Source organism: Balearica regulorum, chromosome 1, assembly GCF_011004875.1.
Source record: "Balearica regulorum gibbericeps isolate bBalReg1 chromosome 1, bBalReg1.pri, whole genome shotgun sequence".
NCBI lineage: Eukaryota > Metazoa > Chordata > Aves > Gruiformes > Gruidae > Balearica > Balearica regulorum.
The window spans coordinates 68,272,004-68,291,756 of NC_046184.1; the positions used below are offsets into that span (position 1 = coordinate 68,272,004).

The 19,753-nt window shown below is 48.8% G+C and overlaps 1 protein-coding gene across 3 annotated transcripts in view; it reads left to right on the forward strand.

The window, feature by feature from the left end:
- Positions 1-19,753, forward strand: part of WNT5B (Wnt family member 5B) — a 74,721-nt gene that overhangs the window by 44,823 nt on the left and 10,145 nt on the right. For 2 of the 3 annotated variants that reach the window (XM_075757006.1, XM_075756991.1), the window contains exons 2-3: positions 12,302-12,450; positions 13,174-13,421. In XM_075757006.1, the coding sequence (XP_075613121.1) occupies positions 12,371-12,450; positions 13,174-13,421 (328 nt within the window). In that variant the 5' untranslated portion in view covers positions 12,302-12,370. Of the gene's footprint in view, positions 1-10,578; positions 10,968-12,301; positions 12,451-13,173; positions 13,422-19,753 lie in introns of those variants that run through there. The other variant, XM_075756998.1, reaches the window with a different exon arrangement.

Here is a 19,753-nt window from a genome sequence, read left to right on the forward strand (position 1 = left end):
TTGCAGGGCCAGGAATACAGCCCAGATCTCCTGGCTCCCTACCCGCTCCCTGAACGGCAAGGCCAGTCCTCAGCTCCGTTTCAAGGGATCCTAGAGAGCACTGGCATTTTAGCAAGTCAGCTGGCAACTTCACTATGTTTTGTTTAGAATGGTTCACATTCTTCCATCTCATTCCCACACTGAAAATTTCCAGCTTCCTATTTTCCCCGAGCTGTCCCAGCAAGACGTATTGAATATGCAGATGTGATGGCACACACTCACACACGTGTTTTTCCTGAAGCAACCCCTCAAAGTTTGTTCTGGATGTTTGTTTTACTCTGCTTTCTTTAATCCCCGAAGTGACATTAAACAGGTTTTTTTGTTTAACCTTTCTATGAAACACTCTCTCTCCCTTTATTTGTAAGGATATGTGGTTTTAGTTACATTTTGTTACGTTCCCTTGTGCGTGCAAATGAAAACATATTATAATTATTACACACTACGCACAAATGTCTTCTCAGACATCTCCCATACGTGCCTTCTCTAGAACATACTTTTGGACATGCACGTCACTATATTTTCAAACCCATTCATGTAATAACTAACTGCTTTCACTCTATGAGTGTTCAGCACAGTGAGGGCTGTCCACCCAAAGTCTTGGAAATACATCTCAGAGGCAACTGAAACGGAGATCGAGAGCAGGAATAGGAGCTAGGAGGCTTGGTAGCCCATTTCCTGGTGACAAATCTCTCAGTTCAAAACCGGCACTGGGCTTGACAGAAGAACTGCACACTGTCACACGGGCGAAGTAGAGACAATGAAAAAGTTGGCTTCTGCTTCAAGTGAGGAAGTTATTTTGCTGGAACAGCATAAATCCTTAATAGGATTTCTTGCTTTCCCTGCAATACAGAGACTTGGGCAATGCCTTCTCTCCTCCCACACCCTGCCTGCTGCAGGGATGGGTGCATATATCCTCACGCACCAGCTTTCTGTGGTCCACACCTGCAAACACACATACAAGCATAACCCTTCTATGCAACGCAGCATGCTTCCCTCACCCGAGAGACAAGCAATCCTTACCTTCTCTACAAATACACTATTTTTTGCAGGACAAACACATTTTTCACTGCAAGAATGTTGTATTTGTCCAAAAAAGCCAAGATTGCATTCCAGATGTACAGCCGTTCCACCTACAGAAATTCCCTAGTCCTGTCTAGTCAACATGTTCAATAACATATTGCCCAGAGAGAACAAATACGTTTGAGATAATGGGGAAAAAAAAATCTCTGGTACTGTAAATGTCCTTTTGAATGATAGCATAAAATAGATCATTTTAATTTTCTCTATTTGAGTGGTAATTGGAAGAACTTAACCCACTGGATTTCTCCCACCGGGTACATGTTTTTCCTTTGGCTTCAAGGGAAGAATAAACACATTTCTTTCTTTGAAAAAAAGCTGTCTCCGATAGACTGTTCTCTTGTGTTTGGTAAGTTCTGCCTGAGGTATTACTGTGAACACGGACTTAACTGTATTTACATGTTTTCACAGAAGGATCTTTAAATGCATTAGAGTCTGTAACGTATGACAGCATCCACTGGCAAGATCACAGTACTGGTCCTGAAATAAATTTACCTCCCCTTGTCAGATGAAGAAACTGAATTTCCGAGTCACAGTTAGTTATAACCAAGACGAGATGGCTAAGCAAATCAGCAGCAGTGCTGGGAAGACAAGGTCCTGACCTGACCCCATGCTGTAGTCACCAGACACAGGGTCAGATCCCCACCTTGCCTAGATCAGCAGAGCGCCAGACGAAGTCACCGCAGCGAGGACTGTTCGTGCCAAATTGTCGGCTCTGTACGTGCTCCTCGCTGGAAATGCCAACGCAGTGCGATTTAAGTGCCACGCGTTATATGGCCGGAGAGTACCATTAGCATAAAGGTGTGATGGAGCCTCAGTGTGACCGGGCAGGGGAGGCAGGCTGTCCCTGCAGGGGACCTCACCTGATGTCCACCCTGTGCCCAGGGTAAAGTTTGGCCACAGGAGAGGATTTTAGCCTCCGTGCAAATTCTGGCTGCTTCTGAAGACCCTTAATAGGGACCCCCTGATAAATTGCTGCATAATTGTACATATACATGGATTTTCACCAGGAGTAAGAATTTGCTTCTTCAAGTGTAATTCTGAGACCTGGTGACAATCTTACGCCATCTGATGCTGTAGGTGTATGATCATTCAAAGATGACATCAACCCACGTTGCGTCAAAAGAAGCAGTCCTGCCCTCCCTCAGCTCTTGATAGCAAACTGGATTGAAAAACTGGTTGGCATTGGAAGTCAAAATATCTGAAGTTTGCAGGATCATAATGATCTGAATCGAGTACCCTTATCTAGCCCAGCTGCACTGGCTGCAGGAATGGTGACTTTTAAGTCTGTATTTGAAGGGCTGCAAAATGTGAGCCCAGCTGGGGTCTCCGAACAGCTTAGGGCCAAATTCTCCGGTGTCCGTCGTTCATGGGCTTGTACGCTATTTTCTGAGTAGATGAGGTGTTAGATAAGCACCTACATTTTCCAGATAATTTAACCCCTTGGAGTTTTGCTTCTGGTGGTTACAACGTTTTCATGTCAAAAGCAGGAAAGGAAAAGTGCCGTTTTCCACAGGCACCTCTGAAATCTGATTCCTTGTTTTGAAGCCTAGGTGTGGGCTGAGCTCTTTGGAGGATAAAGTCCCCACAGGATGTGCTCAGAAACCCTCGCCATGGGTGGAAAGCTGGTCTGGTGACAACTTGCACCGGCTGTGTTGATGTAAAGCGAGTTTTGACTTTCATTAGCCCTGTTGGGCCAGCAGAGCTGTAGGAGGAGAAGATGGATGCTATTCTAGTGTCTGTACCACCAGCAAAAATGTCACATTACAGTTCATGCTGAGGAGAGAAGCAGGAAAAAAGCGTAGCTTTTTTTGGAAAGCTTTTGGATAGCTTTGGCAGTTAAAATATCTATATAATATGCTTTGAAAACTGAGTCAAATTCAAAGTCATTGAAAAGGAATAAATTTGAGTAAAGTGCACTAGCAATTTTAGTTACTTCTCCAGTTCTTTTTTGTTTCTGCTCAGGGTAGGATTTACAAAGCAGCAAATACTAATTGCTACACTGGAAACCGCATCTGTTTCAAAGCCGGTGATTTTACACAGAGGCATCTTGCAAATTAATGCTTTGTTACTAATTTTTTAAGACTTGGATTTAATTTATTTTTTTTTTTTTTTTTACTACGGTGTTCTTGCACTTCAGGCCTTGCTCTGGTAACACAGGGCTTTGGCAGCAATACGGGTTTAAGTAGTTCCTGTCCAAGAAGCTGATGTTCACCCTCTGTGCAGTTGTGCCCTCAGGCTGTGGCAGTGAGCTGTGAAATCAGTCAGGGAATGGATTTACAATCAAAAAAACTCCCAGGAATACAACTTTTCTTGAAGGGCCGGTGCAGCTCCATGGAAATTTAACCAGGCTAAGGTGGTACTGCCGTGGTTTGGCCCCCTCCAGCCACGCGTTCCTGCCCCGCTGCAACACACGTCTGATTCCCACATGAACCGGTCCAGGCTGTTAATTAAATAAAACCCAGTCTTTTCTTTTTGTAAGTTTGATTTTGAATCTTTTTAACTGCTTGTATTGTCTAGGGACTGCACCTTGAAAGAGCAGTGTCCTCCAGCACGAGGCTGAGATGAGACCTTGGGGTGGGAGAGAGGGGTCTTTATTACCCTGGTAATGCCACCAGCAGCACCATACTGTCGAGCTACGGCCTCAGTTTTGGCATCCTGAGCTTTAAGGGACAAGCTGGCACATGAACAAATGGGTGTGAGCTGACCATGAATAAACTTGGACTGGAAATTAGAGAAAGAGTCGAAGCTTTTTGCATGGTGAGATGCCAGACTGAGTAGGGACCCCAGATAAACTACAGCTTTCAAGATGCTCACTGAGTTTATATATGGGATCATATGATGTGTCGCTGAAAAGAGGCACAATCCCTTGTTCCTAATATTAGACTTACCTACTTAAAAAGTAAAAAAAAAAAAAAAAAAAGCAGTGATTTTACTGAACAGTCTAGTTAAATCAGTACAGATCTTAATTTTGAAGGCTTTGCTTATGGTTTAAAGGGTAACTAAGCTACACAGCACTGATATACTGATATAACTCTTCCAGATTAGGTTTGCAGGAATGCACATTTTGCTGAAAATTTGTATCTGGAAACTCTTTATTTAAGCAGGTAATAATGTTATAATAGCATTTTACAAATAAGATCTTAAATAGGATACTTCATTTTCTGCAGTTAGAATTGTGCACATGTGATTGGTGCTAAAATAAAGGTGAGATATAAAATGGTCTTCTTTTTGGTACAAATGTATGTGCAGTCTATTCCCAAGACAGTTTGAACAGGTTTAGCTTAAATCTGTTGCACCCAGAATTAACAGGAAATTCCTACACTGTATAAATTCCTACTGTGTGACAGTACAGAAGATAAAGGTAAATCAGTGTAATCTTCTGATATAGATAGGGCTTTATCTATAGTGTTTCCGCCTTTTCTATATATAGTTTTTAATACTAAAACATAATAAGCATGCTTGGAAAATGTTTTTTCTTTGGTTTGGAAACTATGATAACTATGTAGATGATCCAGTTGATAGAATGGGACATTATTGCCAAAATGTTTTGTTTATTACTTGTGCTTTGACTGCACTGTATTTGAGCAGGAACAACATTTAACTGATGGTAGCAGTGTTTGGTAGTCGAAAGAATGGAAAAAGCAGATTTTAATTTTGATCCTGATTCGGCAAAAATGAGTAGGCATACGCTTACTTTCAAGCACCTGGTTTAATGCTTTGCTGAATGGAGGTAAATCTGCACCACTGATTTACTGTCTTTAACCCATTACTCAGCCCTTCCTGCACCTCTCTTTCCCTTTCCGTAAGCTAAGGGAAAAATAGCGGCTGTTAGAGCTGTGGGGTCTAATGTATGGTGTGTATGTGCTTGCTTTGCAGTTCTAGAGTGCAGGAGGAGCTGATCATTAGTATTATTTTCATTAGACTGGACTTCATAAGAACATCTTTGAAGACTCTAACAGGAAGGAGAGAAAATAAATTAAATTTGAATTTATTCCTTTGGAAATGTCCATATCAAGCTTTACGGGCAATGATTTAACTGACAGGAGGCTATGGATCCGAGTCAGTCAGACACCGGTTCCTGTGACCTACACCGAGGTGTTGAATGTCCAAGACAGAGCAGTACCCGTGCATCTCTGTGTTTCCCCTGCTCATTCACTCCTGGAGAGCTAAGAACCACTGCAGCAGGGCCTTAACTGTATTTTAAATATTTCACTGTCTTTGCCAGTTAATGTAATTATTACAGAGTATGGAACAAACTAAAAGGAATATATACTCAGAGCAAAAATGAGGTCCAGGCCTGTGAGATGCAGAGATGTAAATCTTCTCGGTTTGGGATGACTCCAGTGGGACTAGGAGAGCTAGACACCCCTTTTGGGAAGACGAAGGGTGCTCTGTGCTTTGCAAGATCAGAGTAAGGAAGAAAACACTTAGAGTCATCCAGCTGTTTGCATCCCTTGGCCCGTTCTGAAATCTGCAGAGAAGTTGCTTTGACTTGGATCGCCTTTTGCTGTCTCCTTGCTCACGCTGTCAGAGAACTTTGTCCTGTTACCCTTCCTAATCTTCAAGGAGGGATGACGTATGTGCTCGTAACCACCATAATCTGAGTCCAGAGTTCTCATGCAAATCCTGCAGCCAGCATCAGCTCTCTAGCAGGACGAGGGCTGCCCTCCTATCACTGCTTGAGGGGTCCGTGCCGCGCTCAGCTACGGCAGGTAACAAACCAGCTCCCAGGGCTGGCCCCTGGAAGACAAATAAAGGAGGGATGTGCTTTCTTCCTTTCACTTTCTTCATGTCTTATTCCCCTCTAGGATAGTTAATCCTCCATGTAAACTTAACACTTGGGGAAGCTGTTGGCTAGATGGTCTTAAGGGTCGGAGTCTTTCATCCCTAGAGAGCTGCCGTGTCAGGGAGCAGCAGCGTGGGCTTCCTAACCCTGCCTGGGCTTGTGTTTCAACCTGAGCTCCTGTGGCTCCTTTGCAGGGGTCTGGAGAACAATTTCTGAAGAAGAAATTGGTAGTGCAAATTAAGGAGATTGGGTGCCTGTTTGGCAAGTAAGCTGTGACATTGAGGGCATGTTAAATTAGCCACTGAACAGTGAATAATGCTTGGTACTTTTTTCAAATGTATGCGTACAGTGATTTGTTAGATTATGACTACACATAGTGGAGCTGGTCTGATTTCTTACAGGGCTTGCCCTCGTAAATAAAGGATGCTAAGAAGGTTTCAGTTTGTGATAAGATTTGCTGCAGCCTCAGAAACCCTGGTATTCTAGTAGTCGTGGGAACAAAAAGTGCAAAATTTGGGCCAGACGTTTCCTGGTTCAGGTCTCTGGCTCTTGACTGAGGTCTCCAACACGCAAATAGAGTTCCCATGGAAAAGGCAACCAGATGACCTGGATTTGTCCCTGGGGATATTGGAAATACGGAAGGTTTCCAGGCAGCCATGTACCTGCAGGGATGGTTTTGTGTTGCTTCCTTCTTGATTTCAAAAAAATGAAATTGATTTTGTTTCAGCACACACAGCTTCTGCAGGTGCTCCACAGGTTGTGCTGAGTCTCTTGTGCTTTTCTGTGGGACATCTGGTCTCAGTGGACCAGGTTGGCTCAACACTGGGATTTAATCTCCTGTAAGAGTACAACTACCATTGAATCACCTTGAGAGGGAGGAGGGTCATGTCCGAGTTTATCCTTGGTGTTTGCTCCTTTTTTTTGCAGGTGAGATGGTCTTGCTCAAGGTGAGCTTGTTGCCCGTTATGTGAAAAATTGTGGCATAAATGACAATGGTAATAAGAATTTACATATATTCTGTATCTTTTGCTGATGAGAAGCTGTTTTATTCATAGAATCACTATCCTTTTTACCTATTCTGGTTTTAAATGGTGAAACTATTTAGTATCTGGCCTTTTTTGTTGTCTAATACTTCGCTTTACTTGCAACCTTCCTCCATTCTTGCTCTCCTTGGTGAGGCACTTCAGGGACAGCTGTCACTGGGTCTGCTGAAACTGGCAGGTATATCTTGGCATTTGCTGCTCTACATGCCCTGGTGACAGTGAGACTGGATGTCATTGGCCAGGGGAGTCATGGAAAAATGAAAGAGCAAGGTAGTGGTGAAAGGAAATCTGGATCTGTCAGCAGGGGTGACAGGTGATGAGACGCAGAAAAAGGTAGCACATGAGCACATCAGGAGATAAAACTGAGCGTAGAAAAGAAAACAAGAAACAAGCAGGACATAGGCAGGAATAATCTGCCTTTCCAGCGGAGACAGAGAGTGTGTAACAATTCAACGAGGCAAGGCAATGTCAAGACGAGAGTCAGACAGGAAGGGCTGATGTGCAAGGATACTTTGAGAAGGTTTTATTGCACCTTCTATAACACCCCAGCTGGATCTGGACCTATGGAGGTCACTCCAGTTGCTCTTTAAGTAATAAGCTGAATACAAGTAACATAACACATTTAGATCTGGGTAGGTTGACACCAGTGCAGCAACACGGTGGTACGTATGGTGCTGAGAGCGGGACAGGTTGGCAGCAGTGGAGCAGCACAGCACCAAATGAGTGGGGGGTGGTGGGATAAAAGATGATTTAGGTTTCTGTGTGAGGGCTGCAATATAGCTTCAAGGGACTTTTTTTTTTTTTTTTTTTTTTTTAATCTCCACTTCCTCTAAAACTGGTTCAGCTGAACGGGCAGGTATGCAAGTTTAATGATATTCCTAAATTCTTAGTAAGAACTGTGACTAAAACCAAGCCTGGCTGCCAGCAGCAGATCCATAGCAGGACATTACGGTACATCTCTCGGCGCCGTCAACCAGCAGGCCCATGGCACAGAACCCAGAGGGCAGGGGTTCCCTTTCAAGCAGCACATGTAAACCCTCCTTCCCGGGTAATGCATCTCTACTGGCTCCTTAAGTAGAGGAGACTCTACTTCAGTGAATATTTTTCCCATCTTGAGTAAGTGTCTTATGTCAGAGAGAGCAATAAATGTTTCTGGATGCACTGGACATTGCAAGGCATTAAAAACAACATTGAACCACAGTCAAGTTGCAAGAATAAACAGGAACTTGAAAGAGGCTCTTGATCAAGAATGTTTTCCAGTTCTCCCCAGTCCGGGAGAAACTGCACAAGATACAGAAAAGAGGATCATTGAAGTTACATGGAAAGAGACTTACATTTTCTTTCAGCACTCCTTACTGCACTTGATAAATATCTGTGTCACACTTGGGGACATCCCAGATTTTTGGAAAACAATAAGGGTAGGACAAGGAGTTTGCATGAGTAACTCCTTTTCTAAATTTCAGGGCTGTCTTCCAGCCAGGGTTCAACTTTTTTCACGGTCTGCCAAATCTTTGCAAATGATCTCATGGACATGACCTCCCCTTCTTTCTTGGAGTCTTGCAGCTTTCCTCCAGTGAAGGCGGCAGGGATGGTATTGGGAAAGCGGTGATAGCTGTCCAGCTGCTCTGCCGTGACTTTGGAAACTCAATGTGTAAATTTGTGCTTCATGCACAGTTGTCACCTCTGAAAATCGAACAAAGGCAAACACAGGTACTAATTTTAGGCAGCCAGGCAACACAGTAGACAGTTGCCTAGGGCAGCAGACTGTTGAATGCAGCAGAATGCCAAGGCTTTATGAAGACACAGGCTTGTTGCCGCTGCTTTTCCCTCTAAGAAGAGAGCAGCTAGACCTAAGAAGGGAGCATTAGACCTTTAATCTGAAGGTTGAGATTCATGTCCTGTTTTCAGGCGACAGCTCCCTGTTTGGCCCCCCAGGTGATCCTCAGCGGTTGAGGTGAAAGCATCAGCACTCAGGGTGCCGCACGGGTTCATTACTGCCGTTTGAGTGAGCCGGGTCCACTCGAAGGGGTGGGATAGGGCCTTTTCCAGCAGAAGCAAGAGCAACCCTCAGTTTCAGAGTTCTTTCTAATGCCCCTTCCTGTAGCAAGAGCAGTCTGAGTTGGTGTGAGTGGGCTGCAGCATGGGAGGGATGGTTTGGGATGAAAGTGGGAGTCACTTGGGCGGTGGGGAGTGGACAGGGGTAATGGCCAGGAGGGGTGGTCTGCCTGGGGTGAGGTTGGGCTCTCCTGGATTTGAGATGGGTTAGCCAGGGAACGGAAGAGTGGGTGAGACCGGCTTTCTCCAGGGCCTCCCTTATACCAGATTGTGTAGTGACCCCTTCATGTCACTCGTATGGAGCCATCCCAGAGTCCTGCTCATTCCTAGCCTCCTTCCCCTGAGCCACCCAAATCCTGATGACTCTCTCAGCATCCCAGTCAGTCATTCAGGATTACCTGCCGGCAGCTCCTCACCCCCCTCTCTTACCTGACGCCTCGCTGGCTCCATTCATCCCAACCCTCCAGCAGCCCCGCTTCACCCCACCTCTCGTCCTCACAAAGTTTCACTGACTTCTCCCACCCAGCCCTGCTTTGGCAAACAACCTTGCCAAAGCTGTTTGGCCTTAAAAAAATAACCCAAGCTTTTTATTTACAAAATCGAAAGCTTTGGCCAAGTGCTTTGCTGTTTTCGGTCTGGAAGTTGCTGGCTGAGACTAAATCCCTCTAACAGTGCCTCACCTGCTATTATCACTTGATCTGAAGTCATAAACACAACCAGTGAAGAAATTATTTCCAGGACCTTAAAAAGGACTCGCTTCCATAATTCATATCTTAACTCAATGGCAGTCACTCTTGCCAGCAGCAGAATTTGGGTTGAATTCAGAGTTTCAGATCTTTCCCACTGAAGCATCTCCTTTAGTTGCCACCTTTGACAGGGTATTAGGTTGGCTGGATAAGCGCTCTTAGCCTGTATGGCAATTTTTCTGTCTCATGTTTCAAAATAAGATCATTGCCTTGCTTGTGCTTGTTGGTGGTCAGGTTGCTACTAGCAGTATTCATAACATCATCAGCTGCCTTTGCATACTAATACTTAAACCAAGATATTTAATTAATGCTGCGTGTTTCTCAACCAAGTTTCACGTGAACATCTCCCAGGCTTTACCAGCTGGAAAGGTTTTTGTTTCCACCACGCTACACTGCCGGAGGTGGACCACTGGTCCAATGCCACGTCGTGGTACATCCCTGTTGCCCCGTGGAGTGCTGCAACTGCGCACATGTGCTCGGAGAAGCTCACACAAACACGGACATTGACATCACCCGTATTTGTGGAAGTGCCTCATCGGCTGGTGCCGCCTCACATTCCTGGCTGAGAGAGGCACTGGGGCAGCTCACCATGGTTTACTCCTTTCTCAGAATCCATGAGGAGACTTGGTGAGGGCGAAACTTGGAGATACACCTCTCCCATCGTGTCATCTATTTACATGGCCCATGCCTTGTGGGCGTGTGTGAGACAGCAAGGGCTTTTTTTTTTTTTTTCCCCCTGTCTTAGTTCTTCCTTCTGGCTGTGGTGAGATGGAAAGGTGGGACGCTCTCATCTCTGCCAGCGAGAAGGTTTTCTGTATCTGAGGCTGGCTTGGAAATTCTTTAGGTGACATCACACCATGTCTGTGCAGACTCATTGTTTGTCATGGAAAAGCTATTCATCCATACACAACTTCCTTCCTCCCCAGACTCCCGGAGATAAACTTTCCATTCTGTCTATTCCCTATAGAAACAGACCCAAAACATGTATGCGTGGCTACACACACATACACCTCACCATCCCTCCGTCACGCTCGCGCCTGTGGGAGGAGGAAAAAGGAGGATATAGAAGATGTGAATAAAGTCACCCTGTTTTCTTCAGACATGGATCCTGCTGTGCCCCAGCAGTAAAACTCCCCTCCCACCGAGGTTCTGGGTCATACAAGGCTTTTTTGTCCCGAGGCTAATTCTGGCACTCGTAGCCCCACATCTGCCTGCCAGGTGAGATGGGCCACCAGCTGCAGGTACAGCACATCTGGATAGGGGAAGAAGCGAAGCGTGCTGCAAACAAACACAGCAAGTCCACCGTGGAAGGCGTGAGGAATTCGATAAAAAATATACTTCAGCGGTCTGAGCTGCCGAGTCTGGTGATTCATGTCTCAGGCGCTGCTCATGAGGCAAAGCAAAAGGCCGGGTACTCGTGGGCCTTGGACCGCGTACGCTGCAGCTGTAACCTGGGAGTTGCTGGAGGGGACCCGCACGTTCAGCCTGCATTTGGGGAACCACCGCCGCAGGGGCAGGGTCGGGGGGACGCCAGGCCTGGCGAGGAGTCTGTGTGGGACAGGAGGAGGGGGCATGTGTCTGTGGCGGAGAGGTAGGGACCGTGTTGCGCAGGGTAGGAGGCCGTGTAGAGATGGATGCAGTAGCAGTGGTGACGATGGTGCGATAAGGTGTCCGTTTCCCTGCGGCTTGAGGGAGACAGGGTGCGAGGAGCGTTGGGTACAAGTACCCATGCGGGTGCGGGATGCCTGCGTTTGCTTTCTGCCGGTGTCTGGGGCGGGGGGGGAAAGGGCCGAGAAGCTGCCAGATAGCCCCTGCCTTTGAGGTTCCCGGTGGGTCGAGCAGAGAAGGGAGAGAGGTGTTTGGACAAGAGGAGCCTTTGAAGCTTTTCTCCTGTCCACCTCCCCTGCCCATAAAGCCATTAGGCTCTGGTGCCAGCCCTGTCTGCGCTCGTCGCCGGCAGCCTCGCCTCGCAGACCCCCCGCCCGGGGCGCGGGGCTGGGGCCCTGGCGTGGGGCCCTTCTGGAGGCCGTTTTGGGGAGGGGGCAGCTCATTTCCGAGCCGGCCCTGCATTACAAAGGCAACGGGGCCAGCGCGGCGCTTTGATGTGCCCCGCCAGCTCCCCGCACACCTGCGGCCGCGGGGCTCCACGCCACGCCACGGCCCGCGGGGGCACCGGCGGACCACGGGCGGGGGCGGGAGGTATGAAAGGCGACCAAGCCGGGGGTGGCCCGGAGGCTCCGGGGTGTCCCTCCCGACGCCCCTGAGGGCGAGGCCAGCCCCCCGCACGTCTCCTCTCTGCCCCCGGGCGGGACGGGGAGGTTCCGTCGGTGGTGCCGGAGCCCCGGCAGCGCGGCCCCTGCCCCCGGGCCGAGGGCGGGCGGGAGGCAGGGCCGCCGCCGAAGCCCCCGGGAGGCGGTGGCCGGGGGAGGGTCCTGCGGGGGGGCGGCGGGGGCGGGGTGGGAGGGGGCGGCAGCCGCAGCCGGGCTGTGCTCGCCGCGCCCCCGCTGCACGCAGGCCCCGCTCCAGGGCTTCTCCTCGGCGCTTCTCCGCAGGGCGCCCCGTCCCGGCGGCCGGCTCTGCGGGGGCTGCCCCAGCGCCGCCGCCGCAGCCCGCAGCCCACCATGACCGGGCCGAGGCTGGCCCTCGCCGCCGCGCTCCTCTGCAGCTGCACCTCGCCGGTGGCCGACGCCAACTCCTGGTGGTGAGTGAGGGCGCGGGGGAGCCAGCGGCGCCTTTGTCCGCCGCTGCGGGCTGGGGACCGGGGACCGTCCCGGGGCGGGCGGCGGAACGGGAGCGGGGCTGCTGCCTTGCGCTCCTCGCTGAAACTTCTCTGTCTCCCGGGCTTCTTTCCCAGCAGCTCGCTTCTTTCCAGGTTCCTCCCTTCCCCCGTCCCTGCCCGATTTTGGGGACGTGGGACGCAGCCCCTCTCCTCCAAGCGTTTCTGGGCTCCTTTTGTGCGGGCTCGCTAAAATCCCGTCCGGGCTTTAGGATGTGGGGAAAGCGTACGGAGAGGATGGGTAAGGTTTCGTACTTGCTGCCAAAAGCCCTGGGAGCAGCCGCGGAGCCCCTTCCCCTAAAGAGCGGAAAATAGCCCCTCTTGAAAGCAGGCATCGCTCGCTGGCGGTCTGTAAAAAAGCAGCTCACTTTCTTCTTTTGCAGAGAAAGTGCTGAGCTTTCTCTCTGCCCCCTCCCCATCCCGGGTGTCCTCTGTGTTTAAACTCAGGTTACAAACGAGCTGTGTTTCTCCCGCTAGAGCCCTGGAAAAGCCTCGCATCTGGCAGAGCCGTAGAGGGAGGTAGCTGACATGAGAAATGCGCCCGAGCTTTGGGAGCGGGGCTGGGCTGGGCTGGCGGGGAAAGGTGCCGGGCGTTTCGCGGAGGGGGCCTCTCCCTCCAGACTCCCTCGGATGTTTTTCTCATCGTAGGTCTTTGGCCATGAACCCCATCCAGAGACCTGAGATGTACATCATCGGCGCTCAGCCGGTGTGCAGCCAGCTGCCGGGGCTCTCCCCCGGGCAGCGCAAGCTCTGCCAGCTCTACCAGGAACACATGGTGTTCATCGGGGAAGGGGCCCGCAGTGCCATCAAGGAGTGTCAGTACCAGTTTCGGCAGCGGCGGTGGAACTGCAGCACGGTGGACAACACCTCTGTCTTTGGGCGAGTCATGAAAATAGGTAGGAGCACCCAGTACGGGGCAGGTGCTGGGCGCAGGCCGGCTGTCCCTCTGCGGCTTTTTCTCTTTCTTCAAATCCGCATGCAGGAGTGATGAGCCCCATTAGCACCGCTCCTAAAAACTGCCTTTAACGAGCTTTTCCATTCCCTGGTGTGCTGGTGCTGCCCGAGCACTGCCTGTGTGCTGCCTGCGCCTGAGTGGGTGGCAGCGGTGCACCTGAGCCACAGCAGGAGCTAGCTGGGGCAGCAGGGGGGACAGGGGGCACACTTTCTTTGGGGGGGGCATGGGAAGGTCAGGAAGAGGTGGGGGGGCTGCTTTTCTTTTGTGTGCTGGTTTAAAAGTAGGGAGGGAAGAAGTTGGAGCCAGGAACAATGGACCCGTGTTATCATTCCCAGCATCTGGAGTGCTCTGGGACAGGGAATGCAGCCCTGAGATGTGTGAAATATGGACTCCCCTGGCATGGGCTCTTCCCCCCTCCCTGTTCTGCCACTTTCTGTGTAAACCTAAGAGATTTTTATAATTCCTGCCCTGCTGGCCGTAACAGGCACATTGACAGGCCATTGCTGCACTTGAATTGAGGTGTGACCTAGCTACATTGTCCCAGCTCCTTTTGAAATGCAATCATCTGATGGCAAGAAACTGAGAAATCCGGGCTTGGTTTGATGTGTCCGACAGCCAGGACAATAAAGAAAAGGTGTTAAAACAGCCGCTTGTGTGCACACTCACTCACTCACTCACTCTCCAACCCCAGGTTTTGTTTCCCACCCACAAAGCCGATCATTTACACTGAAGAATCCAGAACCAGCACTATTTCTCCGTTGTAAGGTCAGGGAAAGCACTTAGCAAGGGATGGAGAAAGACCCCCCAGCTGCCCCCAGCGTTGCTTGCATCTTTTTGGCTTCGCTCAAAAAACCTGCATAGGCAGCAGGACGCCAAGAGATGCATCTTTAATACCTCTGGGGCGTCAAGGCGATAGGGCACCACGGTAGCCAAGTCTGGTGATCCCTTCCATTTGATCCTGAAATTCTTACGTGTCATCCTGGAGAATTTCAGGGACTTTTTTGCATGTGTTACTCAACCTTTCAGAGTCCCTAATTCAGTGCACCACAGCCATTCTAATCCCTCCCTTTCTGCCCAGCTCATACTCCAACAAATTCCCGCTTCTCGGAGGTGCTCCCCTGGGAAATGCTGTTTCTTGAAGTATACTTTCAGCTCCTGACACACATCCAAGGCATCTGTGCATCATTGATCTTTTGCTTTTAGATAGCAAGGGTGGTGGCCAGATGGGGCTGCATGCAATCCCAGATTGTTAAAACTTGTGCTTCAGGGTATGAAAACTGAAATTTCAGCCACCATGGGAAGGACAGAAAATATGCCTCCATCTCTCCCTTCTGGTGTCCTTCCCTCACAGGTAACTTATAGAATGGTTTGGGTTGGAAGGGACCTTAAAGATCAGCTAGTTCCCAAACCCCTGCCATGGGCAGGGACACCCTCCACTAGACCACATTGCCCAAAGCCCCATCCAACCTGGGGGCACTTGAACACTTCCAGGGATGGGGCATCCACAGCTTCTCTGGGCAACCTGTTCCAGTGTCTCACCACCCTTGCAGTGAAGAATTTCTTCCTAGTATCTACCCTCCTTCAGCTTAAGGCCATTACCCCTTGTCCTATCACTACATGCCCTTGTAAACAGTCCCTCTCCAGCTTTTTTTGTAGGCCCCTTTAGGTACAGGAAGGCTGCTATAAGGTCTCCCCAGAGCCGCCTCTTCTCCAGGCTCTACAACCCCAACTCTCTCAACAACAGATTGAATTTCAGATCTCCAAAGAGATCCTAGTGACTCCTCAGGGACACAAAATAGGAATTTCCCCTTCTGGAGCAAACCTCCTCCTCTTCTTCAGTACTTTTCTGCAGCCCCAGGTTGATCCAGTGGGTGAGTCCACACCTGGAGAAAAGAAATAAGGGTGAGCTAAGAGAAAGCAAAGATCAGAGGTGAAGGATGAAAAGCAGTCAGGAAGGATCAGAGGGTGTAGGGAAAGCAGGGACTAGAGTGGATAGTGGAAGAGGGAGGATTCCTCCTCTAAAATGAATTGATCCTGTTAGTTTAGATTGGGAGTAGATTTAGGTTTTGATGAGGAAACAGGTGGTATGGGTATGTTCAGTAGTCATGCTGCTGGTGTTAATGGTGGGGGGTGTGTGTGTGCATTTGTTTGCTAGGAGTACTGTTCTGTCTCTAGAAGGAATCTGCTGACGGTAGTGTCTGTGAGGTGACTTCCTGCGGTTGCCCACTGTTTAAAAAACTATCCTAACAAAGAGTTTTGAACCCAGCTCCTTTAGATACTCTGGTCAGTTAGAGCATGGTCAGTTGTTTATACTCCAGCACAGAAGTAAGAAACATGTCACCAAAAGTGGCCTGGGGTCTATGATGATACATTGCTATTGTCTACATCAGTGATAAGCTGCTGTGGAGGGGGATGTTGCCTCTTCTTTTTTCTCTTAGTTCCACCTTCCACTTTTTCTTATTTTGTAATGAGGCATTGCTCATCATTTCAGCAAATCTGTTTTCCACGCTGGGGAAGAAAACAAAGCCTTTCAATCTTTCAGGTTGTGTCAACTATAAAGTCATTTTTCCCTGGGTTCCTACTGTGTGCCTGTCTCCTGTTTTCAACCTCTAAGCCCCAATCCTGGACCATAGCCCTTTTTCTGTATGTTGTGCCAATGGCACGAGAAAGGTCTGGAGACCAGAATATCTGCAAGAGTGCAGAGGCATGCCAGAGTGGTGTGGAGAGGGGGGGAAAACGAGATAAGAAGGACTCAGAAGGTGTATAGTGAGCCAACAACCCTCGGCTGCCCACCCACCCATGCAGGCATGGCATATATTATATGATTCTTGAGCTGCTCTAGATTGCGAGAGGGGAGGGGAACCTGCCCTAGCCAAGTCCAAAGCCTGGGAGAGCCCCGGGAGATCGTTCACTCAGAAACCTGGAAGATTAGTTTCCTTTCCCCCTCGCAGAACTTGGCTGAGCTTGGAAACGGGAGACCCGGTCGGTCTGTGTTTAATCATTACACCTTCATTTTGTGCATTGCATAGAGGTGAGGCAGTCCAATGACAGAAGGCTTTTGTGGAGGCATCCATAGCACTGAAGTAGGCTGCTTTTTAGCATTGGGTTTTCCTAGTGTTTGTATTGTCGTGAGAATTGCTCTTACCTTTTATATGTGGTTTATTCAATAATGATATCTGGCAATGTACAACAATTATCCGTCTGAAGTTGCTTCTTGTTCTGTCAATACAGATTTTAGACTGCACGTGTGTGCATGTATATCTCTATATGTTATATACAGACACATTCCTTACTTCTGCATTTAGGAGGGAGAGGACAGAGCACCCAAAAAGGTCATGTTAGAATTTCCTCAGGGGAGGAGAGGATGTGTCTCCTTCAGTGCAATCCTAAATGCAAGGCTGGGGTTTCCAGGTTAGTCCAGTCATTTCTGTAGCCAAAGATCTTATCTCTTCTGCCTTTTCAAATGCAAAAAGGAGAAATAAGCAGTCATAAAAGAACAGAACAAAGAGAAATATTTTTCCTCATTTTCCTCCCAGATTGGTAAACTTTAGGGAAATGCTTTAAGAAAAATCAGTTGAAAACTTTTTCATCAAAAAAAATTAGAGCGACACATTTTTATCATCTGTCAGTCTTCCCACTGGGGTCAGTTCTTCTCCCATTTCCTCCTCTTTGCAGCTCCAGAAAAGCAAGCCGCGGGGACCGACCCCTCGCTGGTACAGCTCACCCTGGCACCCTTCCACGGCGGTGCCCCCTGAAAGCTGCCGCAGCCCCGGGCTCCCTGTCGCGGTGGCGGGTGGCTGGCGGGCACAGGAGGGCAGCAGAGCTCCGTGGAGCTCCGTGCCGGCGGGCAGAGCCTCCCGGGGACCGCAGCCCCCGGCACAGTCCCCGGGCTGCCCAGAGCACGGGAACCCGGGGTGACTGCAGCCCACCACTCGGGAGGGCTCGGCAGAGGTGTGCGAGAGGGCGGAAGGAGGCTACTGCCTGTAACCGCTGCGCACATTTGCACAAATTTGGGGAGTAACACCCTGGTCCGTTTAGATGACGGCACAGTGGCGTGGAACTGGAGTGAATTTTGAGACGATGAGCGAAAACCCAAATGCTTTTCCAAGGCTGGAAGGTGTGGTAGGAGAGCAGAGAAAACTAGTGTGTTTAAGCCCAGAATTGTACAAATTTGCTTTGTATTAGTGCAAGGTTTCACGCACGCATCCGGTCCTGGCTCCCAAACCAAGCTGCAGTCTTCCAAACCTACATCTGGCGAGCACCGTGGTTTGTTCTGCTTTGTGGGCAGCAAGGGGAAAAAGAAAACCCACTGTGACTTGCTTCAGCCTCTCCTACCATCATCCTCAACAGCCTAAACTCCTCATGCAGATTCAGGGGCTGCACATTGAGTTGCTGTGCTGCTGGATCTGAAACATGGAGGTGGTTAAAACATGGAGAGTGAAAGTGCAAATCCAGTCTGTGCTTTCAGTACAGGGATCTCAATCAAGCTGTAAGGATGCTAAGCACCTGGAGCCATGCAGGCTCCCTTGCACAAGCTGTTAACACTGGGAGGTCTTTTGCTTGTAGGTATTTTAATCTCTATAGATGCAGGGAGTGCTCTAATTAATTGGATGATTGGTGTGTCTGTAGGGCTCTCTCACCATACAGGCACAGACTGGTAGGAGCAAACCTGCACATCGGACCATTACCTTAAAATACCCATAACATGCACAACAAACTGGACGAGTAAAAGCTTGATTTTGGTTGCTGCGAAATGACCATAACTCCCTTATGGGCTAGTCTCAGCTGAATTACCTTAACTAGGAGTCACTCCTCTTTACCTCTTGGATCAGGGAGGTTTGGGGGGCATAGCTGTCTCCTTATGACCTGCTAGTAAGGCCCTCCCTTCTATATTATGTGTCCCAGAGTGTTTTATCAGCCTTCTGGTGTACCCGAGAGCAGAAGCCCTTAGTGTACAACTGGCATTTGGAGGGGGGGGAAATCACAAGTTGTTCTGCAAGGTGGATGCCATTCCCAGCCTTGCCTTTGTCTTGGGTCATTACCACTAAGCTGGTGATAAGCTGCTATTAATTACAGATTGTCAGCACATGCAAATTGGAACAAGAGCACACCAAAAGCATCAGCTCAGTCCTGCTGAGGGAGCTGGCACTGAGAGCCTCGTGGGCTGGTGACAAGCTGTTCTTGGAGGATCTGCCCTCTGAAGTCATTCAAATTTGCGTGAGAATTAGAGGGTTGCCTCTTGCTGGGGGTTGGTCTAAGTAGCTCTTTACAATCAGATTGCTTATTCCAATGAAGCTTTGGCAGTTGTTCTCTTTATCACCTGAAAGTTTGGTGATGCACCCAATGACTCTGAAGGTGTCAGTTTAGTTATTTATTACACCATGTGGTGAGAGTGCAGGTGTGGATTGCCTCTTTCTCCTCTTCATCCCCCTCTACTCCCCCCATCAGACCCACAGCACTCTGTGCTGGTGCAGCACGCTTGGCCTCGTGCACTGTTCTGGCTGCGTTGGTGCCCCGGTCAAATTGGGGCTGAATCACTGCCAGGAATACATAGCTGGAGACCCGATCCAGCTGCTTGGCTTGGACTCTAAGCAGTGTAGAGAATCCACTCCAAGCAGGCCAGTCTCTAGTAAACCTGCTAATGGAAAGTCTTTTCATTTATTATTGTCTACATGGGAAAGTTTTACTTGTTCCAGCACTACGGTTCTGTAGGCGTTGGGAGAGCCTCTGCCGTGATGTTTTTGTGTAAAAATGGGGTTTTTTCAGTTTATCTCAAAAGAATTCTCAGTGGACTTTATGTAAACCAAAAAAAGATCGATGAACTGAGGTGCCCATAAAGACTGGTCAATTAAATTAAAAAAAAAAAAAACAAAAAAAATATTCCAGAGTGATATCTGGCTCAACCAGAACACTCCTCTTGCACGGACCCAACCTTGTTAGTCGTTCTCAGTGATTATTGGCAGATTCAGTGGCTGAGGCAGCAGCTGTATTTTCAGCAAGTGAATAACCCTCTTGCTGCTTGAGAGTTTCCTCCAGGTTAAAATGAGAGGATACTGAAGGGTTGATCTGAGGGGAAGGAGGCTGAGCAGTCCCTGCCTATGGTGTTGCTGTTTCTTTTGGGCAAGGCGTGGAGTTTCCAGGGCTCTTAAATGGTCAGACATAAGTATAATAAAAATAATAACCCTTGAGGAGGAGCAGACCTACAAATTCATGAAGAGCTTGCTCTTTGCAAGAATATTGCTGCAGACGACAGGAGGAATATTAGCCCCTTCT